The sequence below is a fragment of the Lytechinus variegatus genome, chromosome 8 (genome assembly GCF_018143015.1).
Source record: "Lytechinus variegatus isolate NC3 chromosome 8, Lvar_3.0, whole genome shotgun sequence".
Classification (NCBI taxonomy): Eukaryota; Metazoa; Echinodermata; class Echinoidea; order Temnopleuroida; family Toxopneustidae; genus Lytechinus; species Lytechinus variegatus.
In genome coordinates this window covers 29596584-29622182 of record NC_054747.1, presented here as the reverse complement: position 1 = coordinate 29622182, position 25599 = coordinate 29596584, and the positions used below count along the sequence as shown (strand labels likewise).

Sequence of the window (25599 nt, the reverse complement as noted above, 5' to 3'; positions counted from 1 at the left end):
AGATTTAGATTCGAACTAAAACAGGACATTTAAGGTTGGCACGAACAGGATGCGCATATATCTAATCAACTTGCGAAGCGCAAGGTGATTTTTTTTCTTGCTTTACAACCTGAAAATTGGACATTCGAAACACGTTTTGTAATTCTGAACACGACGGGCATCTATTCAAACAATCAAGTAATGCAAACGCGAAGCGCTAGCTGGGTTTTTGACCCATTGATTTTGACTTCAAATCTGACATTCCATGCAGTTTTTGTAATCATGAAAAGGAAGGGTATCAATGAACGATGCGCAAAGCGCGAGCTGCGATTAAAAAAAATGAATAGGTTATACATTTTTATATCAAGAACATACTCAGATTCATCATTGAACAAGCAGTGTATCTTATAATGCGAGCGCGAAGTGCGAGCCGACATTTTTTATACTCTGACCCGAAAGGGAAAGCAGCAGCACTGTCCAACATGAAGGAAATACTGTGGGGAATTAAGATATCAATCTCACTACATGTGGATGCGAGCGCGAAGAGCGAGTGGAATTTTTTTTATATTTTCACCTTAAACCGGGACATTATCACTGTCGCTAGAGCCAAGCGCTAGCAGCACATTTCAAATCTTAACTTGAAAACTGAACATTTTCACACGTTTTTTTTTTATAAACAGAACAAACTCAGATTTTGCATATGTAGTTGAACAAGCTGTGTTTAATAAACCTATGCCAGTGCGAAGCGTGAGATGGAATATTTTTATATTATGATTAGAAAGGGAAATATTAAGCACTGTACAAGTGGTATATTAACTCAAAAGATAGGACTTGAATGTTTTTTAAAACTATTTAAAGAAGGGGTATTTCTTAAATGTATTCGGGACATTATTCCAGGCTACTGGACCAAGGAGACCTTCAAGATAAATTAAATTTGTTGAGACATTGGTAAAATAAACTAAATTTGTTGAGACATTGGCTCTAATCTTTGGTAAATGAAAATTTACGGCAGTACGAGAATCATAATCATCAGATCATGAAAGCTATTATTGAAGGAAATTTCGGAAAGTAAGCTGGTAACAATCTTTTTGAACACACTTAAATGCATCTTCTTTGTTACGTGTCTTCATCCACATCCATCTGTTAATTGTTGTTTATTGTTTTCTTCGATCTGTAATAATGTATTTGTTTGGATTTGCTTTAATGTACAAATGGGTCGTTTATAAGGCATCTAGCTCTTTTTTATTCGTCCCCAATTCCCATAAAACCGTTTATTATGTAGTTGTATGCATTGCCTTTAATTGTTTGTGATAATTCTCTTGTTTATACACATGTTTTTATTGTGAATGAAATAAGTGAAATAAATGAATTGTTATAATGTTTGGACCTATAGCTGGCGCTATAACTATAAACAAAACCCGGAAGGTAAACGTAACAGCTGATTTGGCGATTGACATGTGAAACCACATTTGGCACTACTGCTGTGCAAAAAGTCTTCTTTCGGGGGTTGAACATGGATTTCATCGCAATAATATTTTATAGAAAACAACGAAGGTTTACCTAGTCTTACCTAGTCTGCTACTAGCCAGCAAAGATGTATTTATTTCAACCTCCTTCGAGAACAATTTTGTCCGCTGTTGTGTGGATGGTGATTGAGTCGAGTTGTATCGTGGCAAACTCACAAGTTTACACGGTTCCTCTATTAAAAGCTAGCGGCAAAGAAATCAACCTTGCTGAAACTGAAACTGTGTCGGGGCAGTCGCCGACGGATCGTGTAATTTCATTAAATGTGTCAGTGGATGACCAGAAAAACAATATTCGAGGAAGACCAGGTTTAGGATATTACATCGAAGTAGATATAGGGACACCACCTCAAAAAGTAAGCAGTTATTCCTTTCAATGTCGAGTCTTTGTAAAGTTTGTTGGGTCAGAAAAAACAAACCTTGGCTTGATCTAGAGACTAAATATATTGAGGCTTGCTTATTTATATTGATTGCTGATTTGAGTATATCTAGATCTAAGACTAGGTTAGATCATGAGTATGAATCCATGACATCATACTATTCAAGGGGGTGAGCTGAAAGAATAGTTCATCTGCATCAGTGCATGCACCCCCCCCCTTGAAAAATAGGTGTGACTGCGCTTGGACTTGGATTGAAATGGATGTCAGTGGTAATTAATGATGAACAAATTATAATGATTGTCATAAGCCTGAGTCAAATCGATTTTAAAATCGGTGTTCGATCGATGTCATCGAACACCGTTGCAGATTTTGCAAAATCGGTGCATCGAAAAAAAAAATACGTCGGCCGGCCGATTTGTTTGGTTTACACAATCAATCATCAAAATATCAGTAATGTCCAACTTTACTACTACTTACTTGATTTCTATTGCCCCCAAAATGAAATTGAGTAATTATGATGATGCTATTCACCATTATTTTGAAGTTGATTTCGATCATAGTTCGAGTCTTACTCGTCTGCTCGTGCCGAGATAATTTATGCACGATGAATTCATGAATGGAAGCAAAGATACATGCGCAGTGCTGTTCTTTAATAAAACCAGAAAATGGCCGGAAATTGACGCGATCAACGTAAAATAAAGCTTGCTTTCATGAACAATATTAATATCATGACCATAGAATATTATTTAATCGTAATATTTAACAATAATTTGCATATGATAATCATTAATATGAATTTAGAGCTTGATGTGAAACGTTTGTATTTCGTTTCAATTTTCAATGGCGGACATCTCATGACGATCGACTTGACTTCTTGAGTCGAGCTAGTGCACTTGTCTAAAAAAAATAATCATCACGTCAGGATTGATTCTCGAACATTGTCTACATGTCCATGCAAAAACTCTGTTCAAGTTCGTAATATCACCATATACATTTAATAACATCTTACATGACAAAACAGAGAAAATTGCGTTTGATTTTTTTCCCCATCAATTTGAAGCTAGTTTGTGCCCAACTTTGGGCTCTGATTTCATGAATGGGAAAATATGTCATACGTCATCGAACACGCATGCGCATTGTGCTTATTTTCTCGGAGCTTGGAGGAGACGTCCAGAGATGGAATAACAACAGAAATAATCCCAGTATTAATTCTTCCATATGAACATAACATACTTTGGTGACATTGTCAATATTCTTAGTATGACCATAAAATCTTGTTAAATCGTAATAATTTAGATTAATTTAGGGCTCGATTCGAAACATTCGTATTTATTTTGATCGCATGCTCAATTGCGTCTAAAAAACTGGATTGTCATTATCAGGATTAATTCTCGAACATCGTCATAACTCATATTCCACAATCTTTCCTCACAATCGTTATATCAGCATTGAATAGCAAATTCAAATGACCATCCAGAGAAAATTATGTATTTATTCCCTTAAACTTATTTGGAGCTCATTTTGGATCCAACTACACAATCTCAGGCAAGTTACAGCGCTCTCTGTTGATTGCACTTATTTGGTGGCGCTGACGTCAAGCACGCCTGTCGTTTCGGCGGAGTGAGTGTACGGAGCTGCGGACGGGGCTGGTGAATGGACCGCGAATGCTAGTTGACTGAAAATCATTCGGATCGACTCTGCGTGATTCATGTCTTTATCATTGTTTCATTTTAAACTTATATGTTGTCATCTGCAAATATCATTGTTGAAGATATTTTGGGAAGAATTCTGCTTTGGTCCCCGGCCTTTTTTTGTGTGTTTTGTGATCATGGAAAATACAAACGAACTTTGCTCTGTCATCTGCTTGTGCTACGCTCACCTGGCCAACGCCAGCGCATACCGTCAGTGCGTAGTGCATATGCAAAGCGCATCGCATCGACGCAAAAACAAAAGACTACATTTTCCCCGCCTTCAATATTCGATGCATCGATGTTCGATCGAATTAGAGCTGTCGAACACCGGTTTTCAAAATAATCGATATGACTCAGGCTTACATGTAGATTGTCATGATTTTAGTGTTATGATTACCAACATGAACATGATTCATGAAGCAAGTGAATTCTGTGAATGTGAATATACCAGTTGCAGACTTTTCAGATATTATTTTTTAAAATTAAAAGTATGATAAAGGTAATGTCTAAATTGAAGACGATCGATTGTCACATTGGTCTTGTTCATGGTATTTGATATATACACATGTACATGTGTTTTATTTATATTCTTAATTGCCTCAGCATTTTTTAAATGTGTAATTTATAATTTGTTTTCTCTGGATATACGGTAGGTATGTTGCAAAAAAATAAAACAAAGAAATAAGGTGTTTTCTTCATGGCATTATTTAGAGCTCATCAAGACCTTTAATTTAACACCTTGCTTATCTCAAATTCCCAATAGCCCCAGAAATAAGAAAGTTATTGCAGTTTTAAGGTCATATAAATGGCCTATTCAATTCTTATGTATTCCTTTGTTTTTTAAGCCAAAAGTTGTGATCTTAACTGGGACCATGGTGCGCTAATAGAAAACAGCAATGCGCATGTATTTGCATATGGAAGTGCCCAAAAACACTCCCCAAAATGACAGACGCCGCCGAAACAGGGACATAAAAAACATCTTTAGCGTCAGTAGATTTCATTCAAATTTCACAATATAGTTTAATGTTGCTCTATCGGAATGAATACATTTTAGAGTGGGATGATACCTGTAAATGTGAATAACAAGAGGTTGAAAGCAAGGCCAAAGTTCCAGTAGCTCACAGAGTCGCAAGATCACCAAGTGAGAAGTCTATACAGCTGCCATAAACATTCAACTATGTAAAAACAATGATGCCATGGGGAATAACCTTTCCTTGCACATGCAAAAACAATACAAAGCAATGCCCCCACAGTCGAACTGCAATTCTAGCCAGCACACTCAATGCCTCATTCAAATGCACCTAGAGGGCGCTTTTGCAACATACCTACATACGGTGTCCACTGACTGCCACTAAAAAGGAATGAATCCACGTACAATGTATACTTCAAAGTTAAAATTACATTCAATAATCATGTTTATAGAAATGCCTATGTATAAAATGCATGTTTTTGCTCAAAAGGTTTTCTAGTATACGAATATAATCCATAAATCATTGATTTCTTGACAGTTCAGTGTGTTCACCTTTGTTTACAAAGGACATTCTGCACATTTCCTGTTAAAAAAATTATGACATGGGTGCCTCCATAGATTTACGATTGATTGGATCAATTGTAACTCTTAACTTTGTAAAACGGAGCCCAGCGGTTTTTCAGTGTTGCTATATATATTCATCTAACTAAAATTGTGCCAGTGTGATATGCAAAGTTCCTTATCTGTTGAACCTTTTCACCATTATCAATGGATCAATTTTCAGAATTCATCTGTAGATAAATTCAAACTCACAAAATTATGAGATGATTGTGATTGATCCTTATATTTATCGACCTGACATTAACTTGCCTTTGATTCTCATTTCAGTTAAATGTACTAATAGATACAGGGAGCAGTAACTTTGCAGTAGCAGCATCATCCCATGATGCAATATCAACGTATTACAAAAGAAATGAGTAAGTGCTTTTAATAAGATTGTATCCTCTGTTTCCGTAGATGCTCCCCCCCCCCCTTGCTAGAGAGTCTTTTACTTTATTTTGTTTATTTTGGTTCAGTAAGTTTCTTAAGAAGTCTCTTTCATTGATTATCTTTTTGGCACTATTCATGTCAAATTTGTACTGTGAATGGTTAATTTCATATATTCACCCCCCCCCATTTAAATCACTTTTACCCCTAGTTAAATAAAATGGTTTGTTCGACAAAGTGTATAAACTAGAGTGACCAGGATTAAAGACTTGTAACAGGATATTGATGATGATGATGATTTAGTTATATAAGTAGTAGAAGAGGAATAACTACTCCTCCCACTACTATTATACTACTACTACTACTACTTCTACTACTATTACTACTACTACCACTACCACTACCACTACTACTACTGGTCGCATTTCATAAGTTGGGTATGCAAAAGGGTGGCGTATGAACAATTTTCCACACGGTGCCATGGATAAATTGTTGCTACATCACAGTATCTTGACCAAATTTATTGAGTAATATATATCATTTTGAAGCTAGAACTATAATATATTACTATGAATTAAATCAATACAATAACTGGAACAAAAACTATAGCACATTAGAAGTAATAGGGGTGGCGGAGCCGGTGGATGTAGTAAATGATAAAATATTAATTAAACCTAATTAACAACTTACTATAATATGTAATATGACTGTTATCCTCATATTTCTGGGCGTTTTAAAACAGGGAACAACTAAATGTCATAAAAATTTGACAATTTTGAAAATATGCAGCATTGGAATACATGTGTATGTCAGCTCTGATCTGCAACCTAATCAATTAGTAAACCGGAGAGATTTGGTTAATTATCTAATTTGTAATCTTAATTTTTAGTACAAATGTTGTGTATCATTGCAACAAACATTTCTACCCATGATATTGTCATTTTGCCAAGCATATAAATACAGTGACAGGTATTTTGGGGGCAAAAATGTGAAATTAAATACTGTTAATTAATTAGTATAATTAATATGCATACAATAATAGATAATTATTTGATTTTTGGTACAGATTTAATTACTGATGTTTAAAGATTAGAACTGCAAAATACTAGGGTGATCCAACGTTGCATTAACTTTGGACACCATTTTATGTGCAGCAGGTCCAATTTGAGAAAAACACATTTCAAAATTCACATTTACATTGACGTCTATGTAATAATTAGCTGTTAATTAGTCATTTCAAGGAAAAATAAAGATATTTGAGACTTAAAACTTTTTCATTATTTAGAGAATGGTAATAGCTATAACATATAAAAATATTAAATTTTTGACCATTTTTACCCTGTTCGCGAAATTGGACCACCTTATGACATGCGACCTACTACTACTACTACTACTACTACTACTACTACTACTACTACTACTACTACTACTACTACTACTACTACTACTACTACTACTACTACTACTACTACTACTACTACTACTACTACTACTACTACTACTACTACTACTACTACTACTACTACTACTACTACTACTACTACTACTACTACTACTACTACTACTACTACTACTACTACTACTACTACTACTACTACTACTACTACTACTATTACTAGTACTACTACCACTACTTCTACTACTATTTTTACTACTTCTGCTCCTACTACTACTACTAGTACAACTACTACTACTAGTTCTACAACTTCTTTTACAAACGGTAATACCTCGTTTGATGTTATCACAATATTCATGAAAAAAGGCAAAAATTAGGATGTTAAACATGATGACTGCAATTTATTGTATTGGATTTCTATAGATCATCAACTTATTTAGACCAGGGCACTCACGTGAAAGTGCCCTATACCCAGGGGGAATGGAGTGGAGATCTAGGGAGGGACGTTGTCCGGATAGCATCGCTAGCAAACCACAGCTTTCAGGCCAACATCGCTGGTATCACAGAATCGCAAGAGTTCTTCCTCAACGGGTCCAGCTGGCAAGGCATTCTGGGATTGGCGTATGCACGCATTGCAAGGGTGAGGGTAATGGCCAGGGCATGTATTGAAATTTACTCAATTTACTTTACTTAGATAATTCATTGATGCTTGTTGGTCTGTGCCTATTCATCGGTCCAAGGAAATAAACCGTCTGCGCCACACTATCAGTTCAAATAGTTGCACATGAAAAGTAGTTGCATGTGGCAAGATAGTATAGGAATAACGCATTCTGCGGAGTTGTTTAGCGAGTATGCAGTGCACGAGAGGTTTCTTCTGAGCATGCGCACTCCACACGAGCCGAAGGCGAGTGTGGAGTGTGCATGCGAAGAAGAAACCTCGAGTGCACTGCATATCGCTGAAAAACGACGGGTAAATGCGTTATTCCTTTTATAAGATGGCTAAGTAATTTTGAACGCAATTTTAAGCACCTTATATGAGAAAGAAATAATGAAATAGATCTAAATCAAATATCAAAAATTTTGAAATTGCACTTACCGTGGGTTAGACAATTTGGGTGTGCGAAATTTGCACGGGCGTGCAGGGATAGACACTTTTCGCGAATGATCGCGTGGTACGCTTTGACCAATCAGCAAGCTGCAAATTATTTAGCCATCTTTAATATAAAAAAGAAAATCCAATGTTAAGTCTCTCTCTGAGCTGATCCCTCCACTATTTGGAGGTTCCTAGGGTCCAAGGAAAGCAGATTTGTTCCATATGCACTGCCATTCTGGCTTAGGAGGTTTGAACCATATCAGAACGGAATACAATTAAAAGCAATATCCTTCCAGTGATTATCAAGCCGATTCTTTAAAGAATTCACAGAGGGGGCTGAAACCAGATTTTCTGGTAGACTGTTCCAAGAAGTTATTACTCAAAATTTCAAGGGGAATTCCGCCGCAGTTGACAGATGTTACGGTAATAGAAAAAAAGAGAGAGAAAATTCAAAGAAGCGGACAGATTTGATGATTTAAAAAAAAAAAAATTTTTACTGATGTGAAATAATGTTTTTAAACTCCATGGAAGTTCTCTCATGCAAATAAAGAATGAAGTGACATCCATTAACTATTAAATTTATGAAACAAACCCGATATAGAACTAATATATATCTTCATATTATTGAATCTTTTTTTCCTTCGCGTAAGCAAACACATTAACTTAAACTACCAGGCATTTAACTTCTAAAGAATTAAATGTTGTTTTATGATGTTGAAACAATTCAATGCATCATTTCTTTTCTCATCGCAAACAAACATTGTATTTTTCAAACTAAAGTTAACATGTACATGAGAATCTTCATTTATCTAAAACCTCAACTTGGTTTCCAACCAATTAAAAGTGCATTATAAGATTTTTTAGCAGTTTAAGAAGTCGTCCAACTGCTTTTAGCAGACATGCCAACCTCTAGGAATGAAAAGTTGTATTAGATTTCTAACAAGAGTTTTTTAATGAAACAGATGATGTAAATTGTGAAATTAGATTGATTTGTAGATTGATTTATCTGCTCCTCCTATGTCATCCCTAAATCAAGAAAACAGGCAGACTTTAGTTCTTTCCAATCTCTTGCCCCCTGTCTTTGGAACAGAGTCCCACCATCTCTCATCTTAAAACACACCTGTATAAACCTTAACTTGTCTTTATATGCCATTAACAGCACTTTGTAACCTCTGGGATGGTGCTATATAACCTTTCTCACTGCTAAGCCATCGCCAATGAAGAGTCTGCTGTATACCATTTACCACAAGATAGGATCACCAGTTGTTCTATGGTCGCTCTTAGAGGGGAAGTTCACCCTGAAGAAAACTTTGTTGTCAAAATAGCAGAAAAAATAGTAAAAAATATTGGTGAAGGTTTGAGGAAAATCCGTTAAAGAGTAAGAAAGTTATTAGAGTTCAAAATTTTGGATTTGTGACGTCATAAACGAGCAGCTGCCCCATGTGTTATGTAATATAAAATGTATGAATTTCAAAATTTTTATTGTTCCTGATTACTTAATTTTGTTTTCTTTTCATGATCGGGTGTGAAATGATTTGTCTATTGATATACAAATGTTACGGTGAAAACCATTTTCAATTTTCTGAGGAAATGACATTTCATTGATTTTTTACCATTCGCTATGTAGGAATGCTGCTTGCATATGACGTCACAAATCAAATAATTGAAATTCTAATAACTTTTTGATTATTTGATGATTTTTTTCAAACCTTCTGCAATATTTTTTATTATTTTTTCTGCTATTTTTACAATAAACTTTTTGTCAGGGTGAACTTCCCCTTTAAGTTACAAACAGCTTTATGAAACACCCACTCGGTATGTTAATGCTGATGATATTGATTTATTTCTCTATCTCTCTCGGAGTCTCTCTCTGTATGTCTCTCTCTCTCTCTCTGTTGCTCCAGCCTGACAGTACAGTGGAACCGTTCTTTGACTCTCTCACCAGTCAGACCTCAATACAGGACATCTTTGCTCTGCAGATGTGTGGAGCCTTAGCCTCAAGAAATGATACCAGTCTTGAGAGCTCTCCTCATCAACCAATAGAGGAAATGAAAGGTAGCATGGTGAGTGGAGGAACACTTGCATTTTAGAAAAAAAAATATATATTTATTTGCTTTTTATATTCACTGGCCCGTATTCTGAAGTCGGGTTTAACTTAAACTCAGGTTTAAAGTTGTGGTTTAAGTATGGATAGCCACTTGTTGCATAAATCACTAACAGTAGAGATACCATATTTCAGCTCATTTAGCTCTCAAATCATTCATAAATTTTCTAGGAAGTATAAATAGATGATTGCCTTCACCATCGATGAATCAGGAAAGAGCAGAGTAAACATAAGAAACAGACAACTAAATAAAAATTTTGACACTTGGCTTCCCATAATTTTAGCACAGAGTTAGACCATGGTCTAAGTTAAACCTGACTTCAGAATACGGGCCAATGGGTCTACAAGCAGTTGATTATCTTCTTAAACTGCTTAAAATTGGTCTAAATTCAGCATTTGGAAGTGATTTAATGGCCACTGCCCTTTACATGTACATGTTACATAGGCCTATAGATGATACTTTAGTACAGTGCTAGAGAAAGGCTTTGAATGAATTTTAATTGTTTACCCACGCTGTGCTGCACTCAACCCAGGTGAGGTAAATGGGTATCCAGCAGGAAGAAATTCCTGAAATGCTTGAGCGCCTAGTCAGCCCGGCTAAACCCAGGGTAATGATAGCATTATTGTGTTAAGCAAGGCCTGCTGGGAGAACAGTTTTCGGAACTTAAGTGGCTACCCTGGACATACAGTGGTGTCAAAAAGTCAGCGTACCCCACCAGAAAATGGAAGCGCCGTGGTGGAGCGGTTCTGACTCTCGCCTTGTAATCAAAGGTTCGTGTGTTCGAATCCCACCATGGCCTAGCGCCCTTTGGCAAGGCGCCAATCCACACTTTGCCACTCTCACCCAGGTGCTAATTGGGTACCGGTAGGAAACAACCGTCATTGTGGTTGGTTTAGCAAGTTAGCGCCTAACAGGCTGCTTGGAATGCTATGAATCCAGTGACCGGGTAATAATAATTGTGAAGCGCTTTGAACAGTCGTAGATTGATAAAGCGCTATATAGATGCCAATTATTATTATTATTATTAAAATGAACATATTCACAAGTGTTCAAATTCTACCATCTTTTCTTTGATTGTGGAGTCTGGGGGTAAAATATTACATTGAATATCGTTTGTTTCTCTGCACTCACTGGACATTGTAGGAGTTGTTGACTATGTTCAACACTCGCCATGAAAGAGTGCATTTTCTGTGGGGTTCACTATCTTTTTAGCACCACTGTATATGGCATTATTTCTATTATCATTACTGCCTGCATTTATTTAAAAAAGAAATATTGTTGTCTTCACAGAACATAGGTGGAATAGACTCTTCATTGTACAATGGCACCATGCAGTATAGCCCCCTGAGAGATGAATGGTTCTATGAGGTCATCATGACTGATATCAAAGTAGGCAACGATAGTCTCAATCTAGACTGTAAAGAGGTGAGATATTGTAGCTTTTAAATGTGTTCATGATGTGTTCTTACCAGGGGTGGCAAAAGAAGAGGAGGAAGGCTATATTTGAGAGCAGAAAGGACTTGCACAGCCCTTCCCCCTCGACCTCGACCTCAGGGGGAGGGGGGAGCTACATGTAGGGAGGGGCACTTATTTTTTTTCAACTTGGCACTGTCACTCACAAAAAAGGGGGGGGGGTTGGGGATTAAGCCCCCCACCACAATAGAAAAATTTAAAAAATAAATAAAAAATAAACAGATAAGTAAGTATGTAAATAAATAACTGAATTAGGTAAGTAAATAAGTAAATAAAGAAATAAAAGAATAATTTTTGCCTGGAAAGAGGTCATGGGTAGAATTAATTTTGGAGTTTTCTTGGAGCTTTAAAATTAATTGCCAAATCCCATTTTGGAGGTACATAACTAAGTACTGGTATGTGAAATGTCTTACTGTAGGTATTTTTATTATTGATGCAGAATAATTTTATTGGTTTTCCATGACCATAATTATAATGTATTGAAGTTTCTACCAGCTTCAAATTTGTTGACGGAAGAAGGTTTTGATGTTATATGTTTGTTCTGTGACTCTTGCTTCTATGGAAAATGCGCACTGTAAAAAGAAATGCCAGTAGTTGCATCAAACACTGAATTCATGAGAAAGTCTGTAAAATCAGGCTTAATTGTCAGAATATCATCAAGGATCTAGATCTGGTACAGATAATACAAAAACTAAACTTTGTGAAATCTTGAAATCTACGCTGAAAAATGTTCACACTGAAGATCACCAACACAGATAACCACACATGGGACAGTATATTATTATTGCTTTGAATGTCGGCCCGACGCTTGACCCAAATCCTGTGCTTATTTTATTTCTCAGCAATTACACAATTTCTTCCAGAATCCTTTGGCACATGTGTTTATTTGTACAGACACTTTTGTGGTAATTTCATTGGATTCTGTACGTACTCATTTTGATATCGTTACAACAAATGGCATTTACCTTTAAGCCTGATATAATACCAAGCTTCAAATCTTAATCTGAAAAAAAATCAATCCTCCCTTTATTCTGAACCAAAAGACCCTCTCACCCCCTAATCCTCCCCCTCCCTTATAAATTAGTGGAGCAGCAATTGACATAAGAACAAATGCTGCAATGCTGCGTTACCTCTTTTTTTTTGGTTACAATATTGGATGAATATAAACTCATTGTGAACGTCATGCCTTCAGTAATTCCCCAGGGTCCTGTAGCACAAAGGTTTGCGATTAATTGTACGCTTGATTTTCACGACTGATTGTACATTGTCATTGGAATCAATTGTAGAAAAATGTTCAACGATCTTTGCTAAGCTTTGCGTTATGGGCCCCAGGTGGGTGTTTGTTAAGAGCAACTTTAATATTAACCGGTGAACCATTTTTTCACACTAAACAATCACCAATGAACATTTTGATGTATACCATTTACCATGAGAAAGGATCACCAGCCTTCCCTTACGAACTGCTTTATTTAAACGCTCACCAATATACATGTATGTGATAACAAATACTGCATTTCCTCTTTTATATTCAATAAAATTCAACTTAAAGTGATTGTCATGCCTTAGTAATTAATCAATGAAGTGTTTTTCTTTAATTTGACAGTATAACTTTGAGAAGACTATTGTGGATAGTGGAACAACAAATCTTAGGCTTCCAGAGAGGGTATTTGAAGCGACAAAGAATGCTATTAGAGCCCACACAGCCAAGGTAAGCACATTGATTGATTGATTTAATGTTAGGTTGATTAGTTGGTTGGTTGATTAATTGATTGGATGGTTCGTTGGTTGTTTGGTTGGTGTAATATATGTACATATTCATATTAACTAGCAGCACACGCTGAATGGGACAATTTACAAATTCATGAATTACGATATAATTACAAAGCACTAAAAGCGAAAAATTTTCGAAGAGATCACATACTACATGTAGATGGAACTTAAGACAACAGAATAACCGAAAGATGAGGGGTAAAATATAGAGCTCTAGAATGGTAGAAAAGGCAAACAACCAGAAGGGCTATTTCTGCAAGTATACTGTTCATGCAAAGTATTCAATTATCTCTCGATGTGCGGTTATATATAATTACATTTTGCTTTGTTATACAACAACCGGCAGGTGTAGATGGTTGATTAGAGAATAGCTCATCTAAACTTATTTAACAGGGATATTTTATATACTAGGCTTTACATTGGATGTGCAATTCAAGTTGCTTTTAGATGTTCTTTGGTATTGGTATTACCATGGTTTTGCTCAGCATACCCCAATGTATAGTTAGTTAGAACATGGTAGGGTCCATGGTTAGACCCATGTTAGCACTTAGCAGTATGCACATGTAGACTCATGTCAGTGGGGCGTAGTGGCCATTCAATTCTACACAACTTTATGCACCTTTACGTATTTCACAAAAAGCTGTTCGTAAGTTGATTGACTTAAGAACAACTGGTGAACTTTTCTTGGGTGCCAGATACATGTAATCATCGATGAAGATTTAATGGGGAATATCATTAACCACGAGAAAGAATCCCCAGGCGTTCTTAAAGTCACTCTTAACTTATGAAGAAGAACTTTATGGAAGGGCCCCCTGGTGAAAAACCTCTGTCAGTCATCATACATGATTCTTTGTTTTATTATACCCTTAGGATATGCCTGATGTTCCAGCAGATTTCTGGACAGGACTGGTCCTCATGTGTCCCACCGACAACACCTTGCCTTACGAACCTTATCATTGGTTCCCTACATTGACCCTTGACCTCCAGTCAACCAATCAGGGACAGGCATTCTCATTAGTCGTGTCTCCGCAGGTCGGCAAAATTCTCATTGGTCAATGACCATAGAAAGGGGCAATGCCAGGGTATTTTGAGGGGAAGGGGGGGATTACTACAAAGTTGGTTTGATCTGGTTATTGTGTTCATACAACACATTTCATCTTCATCAAACCATCCTTTCATTCTGTAATTTTATCATGCTATTAATTCATGCCTCATAATCTCAACTACTGTTTCCATCTCCGTTCATAAGCTCACTATCACCATGTTTCCACCCCTAGACCAGTTGTGTAAATAATGACCATGCTGTATTATCCCCACCATGAACAACCCCTTGTTCAACTCCATATGTTTATACTAACTATCCTTATCACCATGCCTTCCTCAGAATATTATGTAACTATGTACAGTGAATTATATATTGTAGTTTAGTATAGAGAATAAAGTTAACTTTGAATGTAACTCCAAGCCAAGCAGACATGCCTAGTTATTGAGTAGAGATTGAGACCGAGTATGAGTTCAAGTGTGTATTAGAGTTAGAATACACATCCACAAAACTGGTGAATTAATAGATGGGAGAAGGATAAGCATGAATTTAGTGGTAAAATATACTAAATTTTCAATACCCCCCTGATTCATTCAATGAATTCTTGTGTAAAATTATTTCTAAGAGTTTAAGAAAGTTAAAGTTGGCAGGTCTGCGGAATCACCTGATTCCCGAACATGATGCTATAATACTTGCATGTATGGTGCTTTTCATAGAGTATGGTATCTGCAAATTACAATCATTCCCCATGTAAACTTATGACATACCTTAAAGATAAATTCCAGTTTTGGGAACGATCTCAAAATGACTTTTTACAGAATTTAATATAATGATCACCAAAATGTCTGTTTCTATGAATAAAAAATATGTGCCAAAGGATTCTGCAAGAAATTTTGTGATTGCTGAGAAATAAGCAAAAAAAGCGCGGATTCGGTCACTTCCGTCGGGTCTTTATTCCAGCAATAACAATACACTGTCCCACGTGTGCCTATCTGTGTTGGCGATCTTCAGTGTGATAGTTTTTTAGCTAGATATTATGATTTCACAAAGTTCAGTTCATGTAATTGTACCAGATCTAGATCCATGATGATATATCAATACTTACCCTTGGATTTACAGACTAGCTTTCTCACAAAATCAGTGTTTTACTGCAACTCTTTACATTTAGCTTTAAAGATGGTATTAGACTAATACTTTATTCCCCATTTTCTGTTTTATTCAACCTTTCAGCAATATTTGAGACGGGACTATGATCACGAGGATAAAAAGAATTGTTTCAAGTTTTCCATTTCTCCTTCATCAAACAAAGCTGGTAAGACTTACTGTCAACATTTAAAAAAAATGAAGTTATGGATGACTCCATGATCAAATAAAGTATGGAGAGTCATATGTTATGCTATAAATATGAGCCGCTTTGAAAGATAGTTGTTCTTTTAGAAGGGAATCCCATTATTATGGCCAAAGATACTACAAGGGGAAGATTGAACAGTACATAGACCGCGTAATGAAACGCTCAGGAAGAGCGCCCCACAGCGTTGAGTAAGTAACAACCTTTTTTGGCCTTTGCGTATCGCGAGATGGTTGTGTACAAAACATATGAGAGAAATGGTGAAGGGTTGAAGGATTATAGGATTTTTATATATATTTTTTTTCATTAAATTTTGTTTTCTTAAATTAAAGATGAATATATTTCAGAGGTTTCTGGGTAATGAAAGGTGGCATTATTACCATGCGCCACCCTTTAGCCCTCTCCAAAATCCCCTCTCTCATTTCCCCCATATGTTTTATACACAGCTGCGTGCCGATGTGCCATGGTTTACTTAATGCTGTTGGGCACTCTTCCCCAAGAGCATTTTTCTGGCATTTTGGAGCATTTCAAAAAATTGCTGAAGTGTCCGATCTTCCCTTGTAGTATCTTTGTTATGGCACATATTTTCACATCAGTTTTTACACATTCCTCATTTATTTGTCTATGGTCAGTGTGAGGGTTAATAAAACAAAAGGGCTTTTGAGGTTTTCCTTTGCGACAGTCGCTGCTCTGAGTATTTTTTTCGGAGGGGGGGGGTTAAGACACCATTTCCATGCTGTTTATATAATGGGTGGTATAGTCCAAGTCTTCTGAATTTAAGTCAAGACCAGGTCAGAGGATTTGAGTTTGTATTTAAATAAAATGCTGTTTTATCATCCATTGCATTCCGAATGTAGTATGAACCCTACCCAACAATAATAGATATTTGTTATTATGAATTCATGTATATTATATTTTCCTTGTTTTGCTGCAAAGGAGAGGATTAATCAAATTTGACATATTTTCCCTGTTACATATAGGCGCAGTTATAGGAGCCATTGTGATGGAGGGCTTCTACGTAGTCTTTGACAGGGAGAACAAACGGGTAGGATTTGCAAGGTCTACATGTCCCGGTAAGACACAAAACAAGAAACAATAAAATACATAAGAAAATGATTTGATATCGCAATTTTTTTCATGTACACTTGCTAAGAACACCACAAAGAGTTTCAATACCAAAAATTAGTACATTTGGAGCTTTATTTAGGGAGTTAGAGGAAAAAGTATGATTTCGCATACTAATTACGCATAAATTAGCATAATCACTTAATAGCGATTCGCACAAAAAAAATTACTATACAATCTTGGAGATTATGTCCCAGGCAACCAGCATGCCAATTTTCAGCGCGATCGCGCGGTCAACGGCCGAGATCTTAGGGGGGGGCCTGGGAGGCCCCCCCCCGGCCATATGAACTCCCAAAATACCCCGGCCTAGATAGGGTTAACTCTCAAGTGTTGTGTCAAGTTCCATCCATTTCAAATCCCATTGGAAATAGTAAAATAAATGAAAAAATTCGGTTGTCAAAAACAGCAAACAAGGAGAAAATTCATTTTTTTGTTTGTTTTATCTTTAATTTCAGGTTCTTGTGAAAAGAAGGGAAAGTGCGTTGGAAATTCGCCTCGTGTTACACAATCCTTTGACATTGATTTTGGTAAGTATTTCATGTATGTACATGTAGGTTTATTTTATTCAATTCGATGCTCTTTATAAAGAGAAAATGAATTCAAGTTTTTGAGAATTAGATATTGGCAAGAGGGAACAATATTACAGAGCTGCCAAGTAGTACTGATTTTCAGTATTTAGTACTGAAAAGTGAGAAGAATACTGATAGTTTCATGTAAAATACTGATTTCTAAAGTTTCAGTTGTATGTGTGGTCCTATGGTATTTTTTGAAAATACTGATCTTCTCACTGAAATACTGATTTTCATCTTCAAAAATACTGAAATGTTCCTTTTCAGGTTGGCAGCTCTGCAATAATGCAAAGTAACAGAAATGTCAAAACTGTAAAATAATGTACAAAATAGAGAGTGGACTGGTATTAAAGATGTGATTGTGTGGATCTTAGTTGTTCCAGCCCAGTAAAATAGGAGACAAGGAAGGGAGAGGACATACAAACACATACATGTACATGTACAGAGGGAATACTATCCTTTTTAAAGTGTTAATTAAATGTTTGCCTATAGGTAAGTAATGCCAAGAAGAACTACCTTTAGGATACATGTACCTTTTTTTTATAGCAAAAGCCTAATTATATATAATTCAACAATTCTATCATTTTCATAGAAGAGTCCATGATATCATCTGTCTGCTTTTGTATTCCATGCATGGATACAGAGTAATTCAAAGTTTTTTGACGAAAGTGAAAATTTATCGAACATATCCATTTTTCTTGACCATTTCAGATGCTTCCGACTGCGGCTTTGACCGGTCAAACTCCTATGACCCCGCCCTGACCATCACAGCCTACGTCCTGGCAGCCGTCTGCCTCGTGTGCCTCCTACCAGTCATCGTCTTCGCTGTCTCACACCAGTTCAACAAGCGGTGTAAAGGTCACGGAGGTCGCGGGGTCGTGAACCATCACCGATTGAATCAGGAAAGTCTGGCCGAAAATGATCTTGATACGGCACCTTGATACCTTGTCTTCAAACAATCTTTATTTAAACAGTATTCCATGCGGTACCTTAAAAGAAAAAAGTATTATTAAAGCCTTAAGTTATAGGACCCTGTAAATCCCCATAACTTTCATTTTTAAAATCTGCCTCATGCAGAACTCCGGGAGGAGGGGGGGGGGGGGGGTGACGGGTGTATCACAAAGAATTAAGTGTGAGTAAAGTTGCTGTGATTCCCACATTGGTCATATCAGTGGTAAGATTGGCACATTATTTCACATCTTTAGAGGGAATACTTTTGATTTGGCTTTTTGAATGATTTATGGATAGAAATTGAATTATCATCTATATATAAAAGTGTTTTAGCGATGCATTAAAAATGTTTTTTTTTCAGTCTGCATCAATTGCCTGTGCAGCATCAGAGCATATCCATAGAATGACCGAAATCCAAAGAATATCCCATAGGCTCCTGTACCAAATTTGCTATCGAACATGAGAGCATATTCAACGGCCAAATTTGATCTTATGAAGTGGTAATGCCATTATGTGATAAGTGGTATGACTTGTTCAATCAAATTTCTCCCTCTTGATTGGTAAGGGTGGGATAGATGATAATTATATTGGATGGCTTCATTTCATAGAATACCAAAAGTGTTCCATTTGTTGTGGCAAATATTCCACTCATCTGCAATTGGTGGAATATTTGCCCAAACTCTTGGAATATTTCTGGTATTCCATTCTCAGCCACCCAATATAATATAAATATTGATGAACTGCTTAAAGGGTAGTAGACACATATTGTGAAGGAATTTCAAATATAAAATCAATAAATAAAAAAGATAGATTTCATGGCTTTTCGTCAAAACTGCTTGAATCAAAACGCAAAATGTTATCATTTTGTGGCATGAATAGTTTGTGAATAAAACAGGAGTTCGTTATAACCCTCGTCTGTATACATGTTCTGTGTAATGTTTGGGCGATGCCATATTATTTTCTTCAAAACTACATGTAAAGTGCAATATCATTATATCCTAAAGATAAATGTTTTTTTTTTCAGATATTCCTTTGAATCTTATTTGTGGTATATACGTAGGTATGTATGAAAAGGTATGAACATCATTTTTTGTGGCATCTTTCTGAAGGATGAATGAAGATAAAAATTTCCTGTGATCCCAAAAAATGAATCATCTCTACACTTGATTTATTGTACGAATGCATACATTTATGAATAGGATGATTTAGATAGGAAATATGAAAAATTTAGATGTAGATTTGCAGATCTGATAGAGTCATAAATCTATTTTTTTTCACTCATAGTGTTACCCCTTGCCACATTTTAATCTATATGACAATCGTATGTTTATTTCTTTAAATAAATTCTACATGTGTAAGTTTCTTTTTTGGATATGATGAAATGAAAGATATACAATGTACATACAATTAAGAGGCTGAACAATTGGACTGACTTGCCAAATAGTTCATATATTTTCCTTACACAGAGTTTAATCAATGATGTATTATGCATATTCCTGTATGGTAAATTGCCTGTTTGTCTACTGCCAAGTTGTCCACTCACCACTTAGGCCGAGCTTTGACCATGGCAATAAATTACTTGTCAAAACATTGAGTGTGACTAATTCTGGTCGAGAACATGCCCACAATTATAGAATACATGGTATACCATTGAAACTCTAATAATATTTATATTGCACTATCTATCGAGAAAGAATCTTTCTTATAAAACGGGTTCAAGGATGTAGCCAATGGTGAGTGCGTATTCAAGTCACGTGTTCATGCTTTAATTAATTATGCGCAACCTTCCAGTCGTGCATTTTTTGTGCAGCACTGCATTTTTTGTGCAGCATTAGTTCCAATAGCATGTAAAAACTGATGCGCGTTCAGTAAAAGAGGCTGGCTAGGATTTTGATGCGCTTAATTATGCGCATAGTAGATACGCCTGTGATGTCATAATTGACAGTCGTGTGATCTCTTCGTCTGTGCGATCGTACACAAGTTGGAGGGATTTGAACAAGATTTCCATGAAAAATTCATTTTGCCGACCCGTTTTATTAAACAATTAATGCACATTTTAAGATTTGTGATGTTAGTGATGATGCGAGCAACTCTCGGGCATTCACAATATTATGCAAAAGCACTCGGCGCAAGCGCCTCTTGTTTTCGCATAATTGTAAATACCCTCACACTCATAAATGTGCATTAATTGTATACTAAAGCACGTTTTTTTATTATCCCAGCTTTAGCTAGAGCTGCCTTTCAGTGCATTCTTTTGCAGCACAATGTAGGCAAATTTCTTGCTGATGGAAAACACGCCATGGCTGGGATTCAAACCCACGTCCCTCTGATCGAGAGTTAAGAGTCATAACCACTAGACCATGACGCCCAGACTCTAAAACACTTTGGCAGCTATTTTTATAGAGTCCCTGTTGAAATCCACCAGAGATTGAAACTACATGTATTTCATAGAAATGCCAGATTTGTTTTCTAGATAAATTGCATTATTTTCTTCATTTTGACATGCCTTAGTTTAAATTCAAATTTTAGAAGTGTTCCATTTATTAATATCTAGTTGGATTCAATCCAGATATTTTAAGAAAATTTTAGTAAAAATATTGTAACTGTTGTTTTTTGTAGTTATTTATGTAGTTATTTATAGAAGGATTGCTATATGTATATTTGGAACAATGGTGATTGTACTGTTATTATTTCCGGGTCAGAAAAAATGATTATGTTCAAGAATGTACTTTGTTTGAATAAATTTTGTAGAGTATTTGCTGATGAATGTTGTCATTTTCTTTTCTTTCTTGTTTTGTTGTCACAAGAAGGGAACTCACAAAAAATAATAATTAACCCATTGCCTACCGAGACTGGTTGATTCTTGTACAATGCATATTGGAATCTCAGAATTCAGTAGTCAACAAGTTAATATCTGTCTGAAGCTTGGTAAATTAAGTGATTGGTTAACATTGGTTTGACTTTTAAAAAATCTGAGCAAGGTCACACTTGTCACCTGTGTCTGTGCTATGTTATAAAAATGAAGCCCAGAAAAAATTGCATTCCAAAATAATTATTTAGTGCTTCAAAAACTGAAATATAAAGTGACCGGAAACACCATCTTAATTTCATCCCATACACTTATGTGTACTATTTAGGCGTCTTATAGACGCCTATGTTTACAAAATGGGGGTTTGCCTTGTAGCTTTAGCTTTTCATTCTCAATAATGGTTGTTTTCAGGGTTTGTTAGTTCTAATACATGCACTTGTACACACGTTTCATCTTGGTTTGAGAATTTTTTTTAAATCGGCTGCTCACAAAGTTAAACAATACCTTTATAGATTGATTCATGTGAATTTCATACAAATATCATGGATTCTAATCTTGCAAATTTGTGTAGATCACTTTTTTTTCTTTCATTCACCTATGAAATGTAAATTTGGCAATTTCTTAGATTGAGAGGGGGGGGGGGTACCACATGAACTTTTCTAAATATAAATCATTACACAGACACAGTCATACAAAGTATTGAAAGCTATTTCTTTTATTAAAGATCATCAAATAAATTATGTTTTCTTCAGTAAGAAAAGGTAAACAAATACACACATACATGTACAGTCGACAAAACGACCAGAAAAGTACCAGAGTGTATTGTCATACAAAACACAGGGTCTCATTCCCCAAATTCACACAATCACATATAAATCTTGCTCTAATTCAGGGTTGCCACATGAGATGATAAAAATTTAGGACTACTTTCAGTCTGAGAAGTGGCACAGCTGCAGAAAATGTGCATCAATTTTTACATACAAGTTCTTATGGCGCATTCACATTTCTCCTACGGTGGCCGTCGTAAGGCAAGTCGAAAGCGGCCGTTTAAACATTTTTGTGCCAGCTACGTATACATGTAGGTGGTGTGAATAAATAAAAAGGCCGTTTTCAACTTTGAGGGGAAATGTGACTGCAGTATTACAACATAATATACATGTAACTTGTGGCTTTTGTAAAGGTGGGTGAAATATTATGTATATACATGTACCGGGTATACATATATTTTTTTTTTACCAATTGTTCATGGACTCGTGGTATACTCAATTGGAAAATTTATGAATACCTCCATAAAACAAACACAGCTTACAGTGAGTTAAAAGTTACCTAATAAGCCCCCTACCCCCTTTCCAAAGAAAAAAACAACAACAATGCAGCACTTCAGGGCCCCGTCTTGCAAAGAGTTACGATTGTTCCGATCAATCGTAACTATGGAAATCCATCAGTGTCATTAATTTTTCTTCAAAAAACTTACACAATGTCCTCTGTAGGCAAAGAGAAGCGCAGTGAATTCTCAAGAAAACAATGAATGCATACATCATAGCTAAAAAATATTTTGAACATGCATAATAGATGTTGATGTTGCTGGCCGTCCATAGTTACGATTGATCGGATCAATCATACCTCCTTTGTAAAACTGGGCCCTGATCTAATTCTACAATTTTTTTTTAAGCTGAATTGTGCATGGTACAACAACAAAGAAAGGCGATGGGAAGGAATGTTTTATACTATACCATCACACACATAATTATATCAAAGATGTACCATTATATGGCCACATAAATCACCACCACTTACCGTCTAACTGCCTATTCTCATTTCAATATAAGATCCTATTGGAAAGTACTTAGCACTTGTTTTCTTCTCATTCTCCTTCATTCTTATCCCAACTTATTTATTTTATTACATTTTCATTTACTCATTTTATTTTAATTTATCTACATAATTTATTTGTTTACCTATTTCCATTTTTTTCATTTTTTAGTTTTGATTTTTTTTTTTTTTTTGGGGGGGGGGCAGACCTCAAATTATTGGCATGCATACAACTAGCATGCAAGTTGCCCGCTGTACACGGTTCCAACTTCTATTCAAATCCAAAATCATCACATCATAATCAAAATAGATATACATACAACGTAAATGAGTACATGAACATACATCAATTAGATTATAGCATAGACGAATTGGTTTTAGGACCTCTTTAAAAGCAAAGCTTGTGAGTAGGGCCCTGGAATACTTACAGGATATACTTATGAAATCAATGGGCCGAGGGTGAGTGGGTGGGGAGGTACATGGAGGTAACCTAAAATTAGTTTTTACAAAAATAGCATGCAAGTACCCCAAAAACAGAATTATGCATGAATGAGGTACCCTGCATAATGCATTTAGATTAAATTACTTCACATGATTGCCATAAATTAAGCAAAGTTTTTAAGGATAGATAAAAGTGGCAAATATCCTCTGTGATGGTAAAGAATTCCAGTAACAGAGAGGATTTATAACTTGGCTCTGCCTTATCAAATTACAAGTACATTCTGTTCTACGGGTACAACACTGAAAATATCATTCAAATATCATTACAAAATTCAGTATGAACAAATATGATTGGAATGTTGTATCTCCTCTGGCGCAAATACCCAACAGTTTTATTTTAGCCTCACAAAGAGATATTTATTCAAAGCGATTTTACACACATGAGCTGCAGAACTAAATGGGGGTGATAACTACACACAAAATCTCATTCTAAATGAGAACTGAATCCATAAATTATCTGTTACTAAAAACAAAAAAGCAGCATGAAAGTTGAATTACCGACTCAACAAAAATCCTATTTTTAACTATTATTTTGTTGTGTCGGTGCAAGAATGCCATTAGTAAAACATTTTGGCGGACCACATTTGTGCAAAGCCTTTACGCGATGTCCTTAAGCATGCTTGATAAGGGCGTTTTTCACGTCCTTTCAAAAAGTGCATGCGATGCGAATCTTAAGTATGGTGTTAAGAGCATTCTTGCACCAGCGCAACAGTTTATGGCACCAAAACATTTCACATCCTTTCACAATTGATAAGCACCTGAAAGACTTTTAAGCTTGTACGAAACTATGCATAATAATCACTAATTCATTCCTATGTCTATTATACAGAGTTTAAAGTAAAATAATGAAGAGATGAGAAAAAAATATTGAATACACTGTAGCAGAGAAAGCATGTATATCTTCTAGTTACGATGGCACAATTTTAAAAGCACCATCTGAAGACCCCCCCCCACAAAAAAAATAATAATAGTAATTGGCCACTATTCTATTTGTGTTTTTATTCGTATAATGTAGTAATCAAGGGAGTCGGCTTGACAGGTCAATGGCCTTTCTGACTTCCTACATCCGCTGCATTTTATTTCCATTTCTTTTATATTTCTACCATTTTTATTTTTCTTATTATTGCTTATACTGTAATTTAAATTCTTTTACTCCTTTGTTGTATACTTGTATATAGGCCTATGTTTGTATGTTTTTTTTAAAGGATGTCAAATAAATGAATTGAATTGAAATTGAAAATTGAAAATACATTAATAAATGAATAATAAATAAAATGAATAAATAATATGTCAAAATTGAAAACATAAATAAATAATAAGAATAAATAAGTGAATGAATAAAAATAGAATGAAGTAATACAACCCTGCACCCTTATCTGGACTGTTTAATTTGTAGTCTTATAAGATATACTCGGTACAATGATGACTAGTTAATGTTTAATATACACAGCATTCAAACCTTGATACTGTCAAGATAACATGTTGCTCGAATGCTTCCAGGCATTCCTAATATTCAATAGAGATCACATGACCATCATATATTAACAGAAATCACAGTATATTTAAGTTTATTTGTTGGAAGGTGTTTTATGATGACGGGAGGACACCATTTTTGTTCATATCGTCGCACGCACCACGAACCGTCCTCTCTGTGCACTTCGATGCGAAAGTTAGTTTTGCAGAAAACGCATTTAAAGAATGCGCCATAGCGCACTGTATCTATTCCACGAACCGTACTCTCTGTTATGATGCCCACTGTGGTGTTAATAATTAATTTCAAGAAAATATAAAGATATGGGATGAAACCTTAAAACCTGAACTTTTGAACGAAGACACTGGTAAATAATTGGCTCTCCTTGTAGGTGCACTTATTGCTGGTTTTAAAAAAGCTTTCTTTAAATGCGTTTTCTGCAAAACTAACTTTCGCATCGAAGTGCGCAGAGAGGACGGTTCGTCCTCAGGTTAAGATTTGATGTTGACGCCGGCGCCGTCAGAAAAGCGGCGCCTATAGTCTCACTCTGCTATGCAGGTGAGACAAAAATGGTGTCAGATAAACTTTCATCTCTTTTTTTTAA

At 35.8% G+C, this 25599-nt stretch overlaps 1 protein-coding gene across 1 annotated transcript; it reads left to right on the top strand.

Moving 5' to 3' along the window:
- The first annotated feature begins 1412 nt into the window (after positions 1–1412).
- Positions 1413–18605, top strand: LOC121420309 (beta-secretase-like). The gene is made up of 11 exons (XM_041614891.1): positions 1413–1858; positions 5432–5520; positions 7350–7566; positions 9924–10082; positions 11415–11549; positions 13201–13305; positions 14238–14399; positions 15640–15721; positions 16738–16830; positions 17338–17409; positions 18163–18605. The coding sequence occupies exons 1-11, from the start codon at positions 1574–1576 to the stop codon at positions 18390–18392; spliced, it is 1629 nt and encodes a 542-aa protein (XP_041470825.1). The 5' UTR covers positions 1413–1573; the 3' UTR covers positions 18393–18605.
- The last annotated feature ends 6994 nt before the right edge of the window (positions 18606–25599 follow it).